We start from the raw sequence: 15,546 nt of genomic DNA, 5'->3' as shown, positions 1-15,546 counted from the left end.
CCATCACCCACGTTGGCAGTGAAACATGACATTAAAACTGCCATAACAAAAAATAATAAAAAAACTTACTTTACTAGATCTGTTCTGATTCATTAGGTCTATATATTGATTCCTACCAATTCCAAGAAGACGTAGACCTAGAAATAGAATATACAATTTAAAACATGCAATAAGTAAATGAGTGATAGACAAACATAAATCCATTAATGTTCCCTCATGCACTCACCCAGCCCCTAGTTTCTCACTGAACTCTTGTTGTCCCTCTGATTTCAAATAAACATTTTGCCAGAGCTGAATCAAGTTTTCCTACATCTTTCCCATCTACCTTTTTCACTCTAACTTCACAACCTGCAACAATTCAAACAAACAAAAACTGACTACATAAAGTCCTCTCTTCCAATTATTATTCATTCAGGTTCTCAGATGAGAAATAAATGAAGATTACTGTTTTTGCAAGATAGGCAGAAAACTCTTGATTTATAGAAATATTGATTTCTTTATAATAATGATTCCTAACATAGGTCTCAGATTTGGAAGAGGAGTACTTTATTATATCAACCATGAAAACATGACAGACAAAAATCAATTTAGTTAGAATATTAACTCAGAATGTAAAGGTATGCAATTAAACATGACAAAGCATTTTCTCTGTTGTTCTACCAATTCTACAATTCATTATCTTAATAAAAAATTCTTTATACTATAGTCACAAAGCCCGAAATTTGTTGGGGAGGGGGCTTGTCAATGATATCAACCCCAGTTCTTAACAGGTACTTATTTTATCAACCTATGAAAGGATGAAAAGCTAAGTCAACCTCGGCAGAATTTGAACTCAGAATATGAAGCGAGAAGAAATGTCACTAAGCATTTTGTCCCATATGTTAATAATTCTTCTTTTTTTTTTACTGCCCACAAGGGGCTGCACACAGAGGGGACAAACAAGGACAGACAAACGGATTAAGTCGATTATATTGACCCCAGTGTGTAACTGGTACTTATTTAATCGACTCCGAAAGGATGAAAGACAAAGTCGACCTCGGCGGAATTTGAACTCAGAACATAGTGGCAGACAAAATACTGCTAAGCATTTCGCCCGGTGTGCTAACGATTCTGCCAGCTCACCGCCTTTATCATAATAATAGTTGTTCATGTTATATTTCATTTCTATGGACATGAAGCTCAACATTTTTTAAGGATAAGTGTTTTTCAAAAGGTGGGATATCATTCATGCTATTCTTAACATTACTAAAGTGAAATGACTACAATGTGGAATCAAAATTGGGTTATGGATTTGGTTTACCAGATGCTTTAATTCTACTCTATGACACTCACTGAAACATGATTTCTAACTTCATTATAAGGTCATGTATTTTGTGGGAGAAGATTTCATTAAAATCAACCCCAATATTTTACAGGTATAATATATGATCAAAACTGGAAAGTTGAAACCCAAAGTCGACTTCCATCCCCAACCTGAATTTGAACTTGGAACAAAGAGAGACCAAAGTATACAAAAGAAATGTCAACTTACAGTCTGCAGCAGTGAAATTTGGTAATGAATCATAACTTTTTTCTTGTGTCATGATAGAAGACATGATATCGATATAGTAGGAGAAAGGTGTGACACGCAAACCACGCACAACCACATCGGAAAGATGGTATGGATAAAGCATGAGGTGTTCACGACTGTAGCATAAAAGTTCTTCGTAGTAACGGCGCTCATCTTTACGAAATGTTTTTACTACAAAACAAAGATAATATACATACACAAGTAAGAAAGAAAGAAAAAAATTTGAAAAGGGAAAAGATCAGATTGTATCAATGGAATTTGTTTCAAACAAGAATTTGTAATAATGAACTAGTATTGTTACAAGTTAATTAAGTAGGATGTTAATCTAGTTTATCAATCAAGTTACCTCACAGGCACAAAGTCCATTGGCTTCCAGAACAATGAAAAGTGAAAACAACTTTTAATATGACTATTGATCGAATTAATCCACTGTTAGCAGCAGCAGCAGCGTTTTTATTAGCAGCAAAGACTCATGCAAACATGAGGAAATAAAATCATTGAAAAATACGTAGAGCAATTTTATATACATACAACTAGGATATGGGTCTTTTCTTGGTCACCCTGACCCCTCCTGACCCTGAAAGTGCTTAGGGCATTTTTGGTATGAGCAAGTTCATAGACTCATGAGAAAAGCAGAGACTTGAGAGAAGAAGAGGATCAGTGTTGCATGAAGCTCTGATACATCCCAGGTGGAGATTATTCACTAGTGCATCCATGGTTTACCCAGTTGTGTTTTTTATTGTTTAAATTTTTTCTTTTTTGTTAATTTGGGAAGGTCGTTATACCAATAGTAAACACATGCACTGGTTTATTTCATTTCTTTTATTATTTTTAGTCAACCAATTAACTAATTTATTGATTGATGAATCTTTAATGATCATTGATAAGGTGGTTGCAAACGGTGATGAAAGGACTGATAAATTTAGCTGATTGATTGACTGAATGATTAATCAATCAATCAATCAATTAGTTAAATGGTTAAGTAACTGACAAATGGTAATAAAAGAAGTGAAATAGAACCAGTGTGAGTGGTTGTTATTGGCATAACGACCCTCCTGAGACACAACAAAATCTGTTTCAATATGTGATTTCACATCAAGACTCCCACAAACAAAATATAAAAACGAAATTTTATTTTGTTTTAATTGCTGTGATTTTATACATTTTGCTATTTGTTATTTTATATTTTAACCTTTATCAAATTTTTAAAATGTCCATTGTATAATGTTTTTATCTTTCTACTTTTACATATATAATTTTGTCTTGCCCTCCTCACAAGGAACAGTACATCAACAATAACAAGAAAGATACATTAATAAATAGATAATGATAAATAGCACTAACAGCTATAATAACATAGATCTATAGATCAGCAATGCTCATACACTGTGGGAATGCATGTCAGTTTAACTACCCTGTGCATACTTGGTTGCCAGGCTCTTGTGTCTTGCAGAGTACAAGGCAATCTCAATAGGGCTGGTGATATAAAATGCACTCAGTACACTCTGTAAAGTAGTTAGCAAACAAGCAGAGATAACACTCCATCAAGAAGCCTAGTTTGGCCAAGGACATGGCATTTCCTCTAGTGTAAATGCCAGAATAAAATGCACCTGGTACACCCTATAAAGTGGTTAATGTTTGGAAGGTCATCCAACCAAAGAAAAGTAATTAAAGGTTCATCGAAGTATTTAAATTATATATATAAGGGTGGGAAGATAAATACATTATACAACAGACATTTTTTAAATGTTCATAATTAAGTGATGTTCCTTTATTGTGGCATTATTAATACTGCCATTTACTATGTTAAGTTAATTCAAAATTTTCAAGATTAAACTTATACCACTGAAAAGAGTAAAAATTTATCTTTCTATTGATATATATATATAGTTTGAATTATGATTAACCCTTTAGTATTCAGATAACTCTGTCAAATCTAATGCTTATTTATTTACATTGTCTTGAATTAGTCATACATTATCTCATAACTTTGAGATTTCAATGATGTGACTGTTTATTCTTACTATGACATAGTAGAATAGGTATGAAATGTTGAATCTGGCCAGTTTGAACACAGAAGAGGCAGAATATTTTAGCCAGATATGGCTGGTTTGAATGTTATAAAGTTAAATAAAAGGAAATAATTAACATTTAATTATTAGTAAACACTTGACTTTAAACTAAGTGATGACTTAACATTCTAAAACAATAAAACATTCTTTCATAAAATAAAGTATTAAAAAAAGAAAGAAAATTGTTTTCAAAAATGATAAAGCATTCATTTGCAGTAGTTACCCCACTCCTAAAAACACAAATTTGAATTATCAATCATTAGTAGTTTTTATCTTTTATTTTTTTACTTTTTTCAGTCATTGGACTGTGGCTATGCTGGGGCACCACCTTGAAGGGTTTAAAGGGGTTTTCTTTATAAGTCCAGTACTTATTCTACTGGTATCTTCTACCAAACAGCTAAGTTACAGGGACATAAACTAACCAACACTAGTTGTCAAACGGTGATGGAGTATAAACACAACACAAAGACAAAGACACACACACACATATATATGTACATGACGGACTTCTTTTGGTTTCTGTCTACCAGATCCACTCACAAGACTTTGATTGGCTTGGAACTATAGCAGAAGACACTTGCCTGAGGTGCTAAGCATTGGGACTGAACCCAAGACCACATAATTGGGAAGCAAGCTGCTTAACTCCACAGCTACACCTGCACTTATGGCACACAGCCACACACACCTGCACCTGTATCGATTTTTTGAAACAGTCCAGCCATAATGAAATCTTTCTAAATAATGATATCGGTACAGGACAAAAGTTGAATAAGTGGACCTTCCAGGTGGCTGCCGCAGTACTAAGCAAGAAGAATTGATGTGATAAGTGGTGGAAAGAAGGGCTGGCAGTGTGGTGTGAGTGTTTTTCTATTTTCATTTTTCTCTTTTTTAAGATCATACTCTGACAGACTTAGTGAAAGAGAAGTGGCGGGTGACTAGGCTATAGCCGACACTGCCAGATATTTTGAGCATCTCTGCAGTGATTCCTGATGGGCTGGGGGCTTTCCCTGTCTTCATACTCTTAATTGCTTTATCTACCAAGGTAGTGTCAACTCGGATAGCTGGTACCTCAGTTGGGTCGACATTCAGCAGACTCTCTTTCTCCCATTCATTTTCTTTATTAAGCAACCTTTCATAGTGGCGTCTCCAAACCTCTCTCTTTGCAGCCTCGTTTAGTGCAAATGAACCATCATCCATGCGGACACATTTCTTTCCTACGACATCACAATTCTCTCTCACACACTGTCTTGTAACACGAAATACCTCAAGTCTTTGGTCCTCACAGTGCAGAACATTGGCAAATTTTTTCTTATCTGCTTCCCCTCTGGCTAAATAAACCTCTCTCCTAGCTTCCCTTCTGGCAGTCTGATATCTACAGCAAGACACCTGTTTCTGTCTCTCTGTCTCACTATAACCTTTCATCATCTGACACAAGTTCACCTCCTCCAATGCCCCCTCCTCCCTCAAAAGATTTTTGGCATGCAGTTTAATGTCAATGCAGGTGCCACTTAAAAAGCATCCAGTCCACACTGAAAAGTGGTTGGCATTTGGAAGGGCATCCAGCTGTAAAAACCTTGCCAAAACTGACCTCGCCTGTGCTTGTGCCACGTAAAAAGCACTAAGTCTACTCTGCTGGGTGGGTGGTTGGTGTTAGGAAGGGCATCCAGCTGTAAAAATCCTGCCAAAACAGTCACAGACTTTTGCTTGGCCAACTCTTGTCAAACCATCTCACCCATGCCAGCATGGAAGGCAGATGTTAAACGATGATTATATATATATATATATATATATATATATATATATATATATACAAATAATTGAGATTCAGTTGAATTAGGTACTTAAGTTGAAGTACCAAGTCAGTCCGGTATCATCCGCACAGCTCGAAGTAAGGCGAATAAAATCAAAACAAGCAACAGGATATCAAGTAGTGATGCAGTACAACCGTTTCAAGTGGCTCCATTTAATTGAACAATGCAATCATTACATCAATTTAAATGCAAGGTTATCATCACAAATTGTTGAAACTGACCAGTCAGGACAGGGAATTCTCAACTGGTATTTTCAAGCAATTATAATCCATCGGTATATATGTATGCAATTATGTGCTTTGACTACAGCATTAGAGCATTTTAGCTCTTATTTCTAGCAATGTAAGTTTTTCTAACACCCTAGTCTATATTAATTTTTTTTTTCTCTCTCTCTGTATATATATATAACACATTCATAATAAACAACATCAAGAGATCTCAATACAGAAGAGAATATTATGTTAGAAGAAAAGAAAAAAAAAAGGAAGAAATTTGAATATTCTGGACAAAAAAGGGTTTTCAGGCTTAGCAGAGTCTTCAGTGAGAATTAAATAACAATGAAATTTGGAAGACAAAATTATACAAAATTTGGTCCAGAGTAGTAGAATATTTTTTGTTACAAATCATAAACATATATTCTTTAAACACACACACACACATGCACATGCACTTATCTACATTCATCCACATCCAGAGATCATTGTTAGGTTACCATACTTAACTGGCCATAAATTTATGATCTGCAACAGCCATTAAGAAAATCAATATATAAAATGATAGATTTCGAGAAATTGATTTTTGTTTATTGACATTTTACTGGATCTCCCATTGTATGAAATGAAAGCATTAGGAAGCTTTAAAGGAAGAAATGTCTCCACAGAGTCGTGGCTGACTACAGATTTATGGTGCCGGTCTACCAGTTTTACAAGTCTATAGTTTATATTCTGTTATTCATGCTGCATTGCACTATCTTCAACAAAAACGAGATACATAACTCATCAGCTCTACTTAGCTAACTTTAATAGGGACCTTAGTAATGTCACTGTCACAACTTACTACTGTAAACAGTAAGGCAGACTAAGAGAAACATATATAATGAGTGTGTTGCTCTTCATTACTTTATTAGATTGCAGTCTACAGTGTTGGATTCTTTGATCTCTGAGGTTACTAGATAAGGGATTGATACCACTGCTACCACCACCACCATTACTTTTAGAACTGCTTTTCCATGTTAGCATGTGTTGGACAGGACTTTTTGATACTGTTTTACAATAGCATGTCTTTCCTAGTGCCAACCCTTTTAGTTAATTCTTACAACACACATGGATATAGTGTATCTATTCTAAAAGCCAGGACATGCTCAGAAGGACATGTCTGTCAAAATATTTTGTGGTATTTAGTTATGTCTTTTTACACTTCAAGTTCAAATCTCATTGAGGGTCAAACTTTTCTTTCTTCTGTTTCTAAATAAAATAAACCCCAGTCATGTACTAGGCATTCATAGATCACAAGATCATAGGTTCAATTCCCATTGTAGATGTGCTGTGTCCTTGAGCAAGGCACTTTACTTCATGTTACTGGTCCATCAAAAACGAATACTAAAACTGACAGAGTACCCAGTCAACATCAAGTTAGCATGGCAGCAATAATAAACCCATGGTATGACCAAAAACATATCTCTCCTCATTTATGATATGAAGAGGGATACATCCAGAATTGAGCTGCTATATCCTATCTTTATCCTCTAACCCTATTACAAAGTGCAAGGATACAATACACCTGGATAGACATGATACAGCTAATGTGTGCATCTGTAGCACCTACACTTCCCTATAAGTTAATCACTTCAGTATTATAATGGCTTGATGTTGCTTAACTTTGATGATTGGACGAAAACCAATGTTTTTAATGTGATATGGCTGTAAGCAACGTTTAGAGAGTAAATAAAAAGAAAAACCAATATTTCTTACCAATATTTCCTTTATACCGTAACTGATTCTTCACACTAAATTCTACCACAACCTTTTCATACTCTTTTTGTGAATTTCCAAGACTCTGCAATAAATAAATAAACAAATAAATGAATAACCAAAAGATAACAGAACAGATAAGGGTTTCTTTCTTAGGAGAAGGGACCCTCTTTTAATATGATCTTCAGTATATTAACTATTTCACAGGGCACAGTTACAAGAGAGAAAAAAAAATATTACAAAGGGAGAAATAGTTGTAAATATAAGATTAAGGAATGGACAGGTATAAACATCACCAATTCACAAAAAAATAGTGTCATTCATCTCTAAGTGTTCAGGCCACTTGACTGGTGATGATGATGATGGTGGTAATGACAATGACGACAACTGTCAGTTTCAATAACACAGTATTTATTAACCTACCAATATAAATCAATTTCTACAGATAAGGAACAGGGTCAACCATTGAAGATGGTTGATGACATTGGGTAGTATAGTTGAGAGAACCATTCCCATTATATTACTTTTTTTTCTTAGTAACACAGTAGTAGTGAAAGAGGTTATAATATTGCAACTCATTTTTTTTAATGGCTTAAAATTTCAGCTTATTTTTTTTAATGGCCAAGTCAAAGGAGGAAAGAGCAGAGACTAAGATTCTTCTCAGGGTCTCCAAGATTGGTGGGTGGAAGAAAGAAAGTTAACCTCTGACTGGGGCTCTGATTCAAATACTTACTACCCAAAAAGCTAGTAGTGGTATTAAAATGGATGGTCTCTTAAATCTACTATCCAAGGCCAGGATCAGTCCCTTGGATGTATTTCTAGTTTCCATCAGTTATATTTCACTCACAAGACATCAGTCAACCTGAGGTTATTTTAAAAGACGTTTTTTTTTTTAGAAGACATTCAGTGTTTTATTATGGAGATTGAATCTGAAATCACATTGTTGTGATGTGAACTTAGCCACACAGCCATGACTGATTGTATGGCAAGACAAAAACCAACTACTGAAAGAGACATAGCCTGAAGCTCTGGAATTTTTGTCTACTTATTGCTCATAGGCTTCCAATAATAATGACTGTTTGACATGTAAATATGAAACCTGAGAATTTCTAGAGAGGAGAAATTGCATGTTGTGTCGTTCATGCCATTCTTAAATGCATTAGTATTGTAATGAAATGAGAAGTTATATGTATAACTCAAGACACTATAGATAAGGTCAATTAGGCACTAATAACAATAATAGTAATTTATTTTTATTAATCTTAAAATAACAAGATATTTAGATAAAGAGTCAGTGTGTGCAGAATCTATTAGGTAAACACATACAGCGAAGAGGAGAAAACATAGTAATGAAGAAGATAGGGTACATTTAGCTATGAAGATAGCATATGTACAATTAAGAGTGAGAAGTAAGACGTGCTGGTTAGTAAATGCACACACACACACACACACACACACACACACCTAATTAAGCAGGACATCAGGACATAAACAGCCTACATTGGGAGGATTGTGTTTAGCTAAGAAGACTGTTCATAGTAGAGAGGCTAGATATACTTAACAACATGGGCTATGTATGTCTAGAAGACAAGATATAAAAAATGTTTTTGATGTAATGTGCACAGTAAGCAAATGGAAGTTTAGACAGCTCATTTTATTGTATTTATACAGCTTTCTACATTTTGCTGCAAGAGTGATCTTTTTAAATACGATGGAACATATGTCAAGTTATATAGTATTAGTAACAACAATAAAATGTGGAAGAGAGATAGTGAGTGAGAGAGTAAGAGAGAGGTTCAACAAATCAGAAGTGGTGTTTTATATTTTAGAAGCTTCAAAGGAACAAGCTCCAGCATTAATGACAATTTCACACACTCTGTTATTATCTCAACTGGTTTCGTAAAATAACAAGGATGGTTTCTCAATATTTCAGTCGTTGTTGTTTAGTCCCAGGTCAATCTGTCTGATCACTCATATAATCAAATGAATTACTATATTTTGTATTGCATTTTGCAAGCAATAGTGTTGTTGGGTACAGGTTTCCAATGAACAGCCAATCATTGGTTCACTGTATTTAATCCATCATCTTCACATGTTTGTTTACAGATATTATATATCCAGGTCAACATTATCTGGGACACATACATTGTCTCCTTCCTTTTTTAAGACAGTAGTGTTGATTTGAGAAAGATTTGGCTAATATTTCTTACAAGCTGAACAGCCAAGAAGAGAATGTGTGGTGCCATATGAAATTTGATATCATGCAAAAAGAAATTATATGTGTGTGTGTGTGTGTGTGTGTGTACAGAAAAAAATAAAAAGACTATCTCCACAATCAAGAGCAGTACCACCATTTTAACATCCACTTTTTTATGCTTGCATGAGAAATATGAAGGAATGCTGAAAAGTTCCTGGCTTTAATGGTATTGTGTAAAGCCTGGTTGGAGGTCCAACCTTCCAAGTTCTTTTACAGTACTTGGAAAAACTGAAGGACCGCTACAATAAGCATGTGAATCTGAGAGGGTAATATGTCAAATAAAATCATAATTAACTGATCCTGCTGTATGTTCTTTTACACAAAGCCAGGAACTTGTCAACACCTCGTGTGTGTGTGTGTGTGTGTGTGTGTGTGTGTGTGTGTGTGTGTGTGTGCGTGTGCGTGCGTGCGTGTGTGTGTGTGTTATAGAGTACAAAAAAAAAATAAATAGGAAGACTATTGCCACAATCAACAACAGCAGCACCACAATTTTAACATTCACTTTTTTCATGCTTGCATAGGACAATATATATACAGGATGCAGTGAATAAACTGTCACCTAAATTACTTAAAAATGAAAATAACACTGACACCTCATTTTAACAAATATATTTACCAAAATTACATAAAAATATCTAGAAATACTAAAGAGTAAATTTATTCAACAAAATTGCCATTGGCTTCAACCACGGCCTGTAGATGACTTAGGAATCTCCTGCAACTCTTCTGGATGGTCTCAGTAGCAAAAACAAATACATTAACTTAGTGCCAAAAGGTGAAGTAAACAATATCCTATGTGTCAGAAGTGAGCTCCTCAGGAGGTACTTTCTTACTGATGACCTCCAGATTACAAATTTACATTTATGCCAATAATAATTGGAGCACTTGGCTTTGTAAGTAAATGCCTAACTGTCAGTTTGGATAAGGTTGGAATTTCAGAAAAAAAAAATTAACCAACTGATTCATACATTACAGATAGAATCTGTAAGTGGAACAGTAAAACTATGGAAGACTTTTCTCAGGTTTGAAATGTGACGTTGTTTTCATTATCTACATTCCAAAGATGGAACATTATATCTTTGTTAGAAACTAGCTCCTTCTTCAGGGGAAACAGTTCATTGATTAAATACGGAAGAGAGAGAGAGAGAGAGAGAGAAACAGACACACTCACAAATAAACAAACTAACATTTATTTACATGATTTACATTGGACGGATATGTGTCCTTGTTTGTTGTTACCACAACATTTCGGCTGATTTACTCTCCAACCTTCATTCCTGGTAGAATTTTGAATCCAACCCTGGGTTCTCATTCCTAAGGTATGCTGACGTTATTATTATTGTTTATTCAAAGCACTACCTGGAATTGAGCTCACAATCTTGGGGTTAGTAGCCAGCGCTCTTAACCATCACGCTATATGTCCAGAGGCAATTAATAGAGTGAATTTTAGGGCTTATAAACCTAATATTTTTGTATCCTTCCTTAATACCAGTTTCCATATTCTACTCATATCTTAGGAATGAGAACCCAGGGTTGATTTCAAGATTCTACCAGGACACCTAATGAAGGCTGGAGAGTAAAACAGCCGAAATGTTGTGGTAACAGCAAAGAAGATGAGGACACACATCCGTTCAATGTAAATAACGTACAGAATTCTTCATCTCAAAAATATAGATTTTTTTTTTATAAGCATTGAAATGTGTATTGTACACAAATGCAGAAATGCCATTAGAACAGCATAGCTGTTTGTTGACAAATTTTTCCACTTTGAAAGGATAATTTACTGAAATTATGCATTCTACAGTGTTTAACAATATGGTCTAAATCAGTCATGGGCAATCCAAGACCTACGAGACTTTCTGAATAGCATACCTAACAAAAATTTGCCTTGAATTTTTTTAGTAGTACAGCCAGCCTGATGAGTCATGTCTCATGCAGCCTGCTTCTCAAAAAAGGTCATTCTAGATCATTCATGTAAACAAGGAAAAACAGAAGTGAACAAAGAACAGAGTGTTGTGGTACTCCTTGACTAACATACCCTTTTACTATTTCAGACGCAGATCTGAAACCAAATTAAAAACAAGATAACAGCCATAAAATTGTCCTAATTGTTGGGTCACATTATCACCAAGGATCTCTTCTGGTGAAAGCACATCCATAACATAGATAGGTCTGCATTACAACAATTGGCTGTTCTGTTCAAGACCAGAAGATACTTCAACTCCTAACATTATTGATACTCTACAAAACTCAGCTGAGACCCACACAGGAGTATTGCTTCCATATCTAGGATGGAGTTGTTACTGCACATACAGACTTACTAAACTGCATCCAGAAAGGGGCCACCCAACTGACTAGCAAAATGCTACTGACAGATACACTCCAGCCTTTGAGCCATAGACAACCTGTCTCTACACCTTACCTTTTCTACTGCTACTATAATGGCCTTTGCTCTTCATATCACCTCTATCCCATTTGTCTCTTCTCCTTCCACCCTCAAAGTTCTTTCTTTCCAGAATGTTGACCCTCAGAAATTTCTTCCCTGCTCATAACTTCCCTGTGGTCTTGACTTACAAAAGCTAATGAGGAAGATTAATGGCAACAATCTCAACAGTTTAGGAGGGTCAGCAAGGGCCATGAGCACAATCACTTTCTCCAAACCCAGCAAAAAAAGTATGATTTAACCCTTTAATATTCAGCTTACTCCGTCTAATGCAATACTTATTTATTCACAGTGTTTTGAATTAGTCAAGCATTATCTCGTAGTTTTGAGATTTTGATGATGTGTTTGCTTAATTTCACAATGACATTGTATGGTAGATGTGAGGGGGCTGGATCTAGCTGGTTTTGAACATAAAAACCAGCTAGTAGAAAATATAGGCTAGATATAACCAGTCTAAATGCTAAAGTGTTAAAATTAAACCTTTGAAAAGCATTAATTAATTCAGCCAGAATTCAAAATCAAAAGTTCCAAATACTTTATGTAAATGAATAAAGAGCTCACAAAAACTATTTCCTGTAAATATTAATTATTAAAGCATTCACTAATGAAAAATTCTTTTACAAGCCTAACTGAATACAACAGAGGAATTTTTCAGGGGAATAAGCGCTGTGTCAGTGTATTCTCGGCATTACAAACTTTTTTGAAATATTGATTTGTAATTTTGAAACATGGCTAGCAATTTAGGGGAGGGGAAAGTCAGTTACATCAACCCCAGTGTTCAACTGGTACTTATTTTATCAACCCCGAAAAGAAGATGGCAAAGTCAACCTCAGCAGAATTTGTGCTCAGAATGTAAAGAACCAGAAGAAATATCACTAAGCATTTTGCCTGGCGTACTAACAATTCTACCAGCTCAGTGGCTTAAAAGGATTTTTTAATTTTTTTGAAACATTAAGTAGCAGAGAAATAGGCTTATAATTTGTTGTTGGTACTCCGTCACTTACGACGTCAAGGGTTCCAGTTGATCCATTCAACGGAACAGCCTGCTCGTGAAATTAAAGTGCAAGTAGCTGAGCACTCCACAGACACGTGTACCCTTAACGTAGTTCTCGGGGATATTCTGCATGACACAGTGTGACAAGGCTGACCCTTTGAATTACAGGCACAACAGAAACAGGAAGTAAGAGTGAGAGACAGTTGTGGTGAAAGAGTACAGCAGGGTTCGCCACCATCTCCTGCCGGAGCCTCGTAGAGCTTTAAGGTATTTTCGCTCAATAAACACTCACAACGCCCGGTCTGGGAATCGAAGCCGTGATTCTATGACTGCGAGTCCGCTGCCCTAACCACTGGGCCATTGCGTGCCTCCACAGGCTTATAATTACAGCATTCTAAAAGAATCTTTGTAGAAAATTTAGGTTATTTTCTTCATTTTAACATGGTAGGGAATGTCCTATGGTTTGCAAATATCTGTTTAAAGAGTTTTAATAGATTATGAAGAATACTCTAAGGAGCATACAACTTGGCCCCTTTGAAGAGTGAAGTTTCTTAGACTAAGGAAAATTTTTTATCTTATATAAAGATAAAGTGCCACTCAGGTGACTGGTACTTTATTTACTGAACCCCTGAAGTTTGACTGAACCCCTTTCTCAACAAATGTCTTGGTCTAATGCCTATAAAAGAAATTATTTCTAACAATATTAAGCCCAGAGCAGTGAGTCAGTTAAAATGAAAGACACCCCCAATCTTTCGCCTCCTACACAAAACTTTTGGAGAAAAATCTATTACATTGTACACCATCCTCATCATCATTTAACATCTGTTTTCCATGCTGGCATGGGTTAGATAGTTTGACATGGAGCTAGCCTGTTGGGGAGCTATCCAGACTCCAATTGTCTGTTGTGGTATGGTTTTTGCAGCCGGATACCCTTACTAATTGCCAACCACTTTACATAGTGAGCTGGGTGCTTTTTATGTGCCACCAGCACAGGTGCATTTACAAAACACTGGCACAAGTGCATTTTATGTGGCACCTTACTTGTAAAGAACAAGTCTACAGGAGATTTGGGCTTGAGTCCCAAAGCAGCCTTCTACTTTTTCTAGTCAAAAGAGTTATTTGAAGCTTTATGTGCTTTAAGATACACTGTTCCAATATATGTGTTTTTGACAATTTCACACATACACATACACAAGAAATGAGCGGGAGTGGTTTAAAAAGTAAGTCGTGAGAATGGAACATGTATTATCCTTCAAAACTAATGGAATGCCCTGAAAGCAATCGAAGAAACAGGTGATTTACCATTTTCAATACTGAAAATGACTTTGTGTGTGTAAGAGCGTTTAATAAAGTGTATGTGCGAGAGAGAGGGAGAGAGAATATGAGTGCATAAGGAAAGAAATACTACATGTCCATGAGAGAAGGAGAGTTAGTATGTGTGTGTATATACTGGAGAGAAAAAAATTACTGAGTGCGTGTTTGTATCTGAGAGAGAGAGAGAGAGCAAAAAAAAAATAGAGGGTATGTTGGTTTTTATTTCTATTTCAGCTGTTATCAATAAACGTTCATTTACACGCAGAGGAAAGCCAAAACATTTTAGCAAGATAAGAGGAAGGATTAAGACATCTGTAGGGAATTGTAGCGACTCTACATAAACAAGGAAATAACTACCTATTCTGATATCATCATTCCATCACCACTTGCTGCGAAGCAAAAACAACTGGCAAAAGATTTTTATAAAATCCTAGATTACATACACAGATAGAAAGAGATTATAATTAAGAAAAAAAATTAGGACATGAAGAAGAACAAAAAGAAAACGATGACAAAGACAAAGAAAATGAAGAAAGAGAAAAATTTTTAAAAAAATAATAAATGTAGAAGGATGAAAGAAGAATGTGAAATTGTGCAGTAGCATGTATTTATGACATCATGGAATTGTTAAAGAATAAGAAAAGAATTTCAGCAACAATTATGCAACGTCTCCAAATTGTGGAATGCCGAAACGAAACCAAAAAAACCCCCAGCTGAATAAACTACTGTCAAGAAGAAGAAGAAGACCATTGCAGACTAATTATTTTTAAAATCAGTGTTAGACACTGAGAAAGGGGTGTGTTAAAGTAATTAAAAGACGTTATGTGTCAAACCAAACCCAAAAACCAAAGCAAAAAATGAAAAAAAAATACAAAAAAAAAAAACGATGGAAGGCAAAAAGAGAAACGTGAGAGGCGAAAAGAATTATTTCAATCGATGCTAATAGAAACACATCACGAATCAGAAGGAAAGGATGGAAGAAATCACATTAATTATATATTGAAGAAAGAAAAACAAAAACTAAAAGCCAACGAAACAAGTTGTTGTCTACGTCAGCAAATAAAAATAAATAAATAAATGAGTAAACAAACAGGTTTTTAAAAACAAACCAATAG

The 15,546-nt window shown here is 35.3% G+C and overlaps 1 protein-coding gene across 1 annotated transcript in view; it reads right to left on the bottom strand.

The window, feature by feature from the left end:
* Positions 1-15,546, bottom strand: part of LOC106880704 (protein FAM91A1) — a 74,755-nt gene that overhangs the window by 32,294 nt on the left and 26,915 nt on the right. The window contains exons 2-4 of the mRNA XM_014930777.2: positions 7,424-7,508; positions 1,532-1,741; positions 70-137 (exon numbers count right to left, since the gene is read on the bottom strand). Of these exons, the coding sequence (XP_014786263.1) occupies positions 70-137; positions 1,532-1,741; positions 7,424-7,508 (363 nt within the window). The remainder of the gene's footprint in view (positions 1-69; positions 138-1,531; positions 1,742-7,423; positions 7,509-15,546) is intronic.

The sequence above is a fragment of the Octopus bimaculoides genome, chromosome 7 (genome assembly GCF_001194135.2).
Source record: "Octopus bimaculoides isolate UCB-OBI-ISO-001 chromosome 7, ASM119413v2, whole genome shotgun sequence".
NCBI classification, from domain to species: domain Eukaryota; kingdom Metazoa; phylum Mollusca; class Cephalopoda; order Octopoda; family Octopodidae; genus Octopus; species Octopus bimaculoides.
This window is presented reverse-complemented; position numbering and strand designations above follow the sequence as displayed.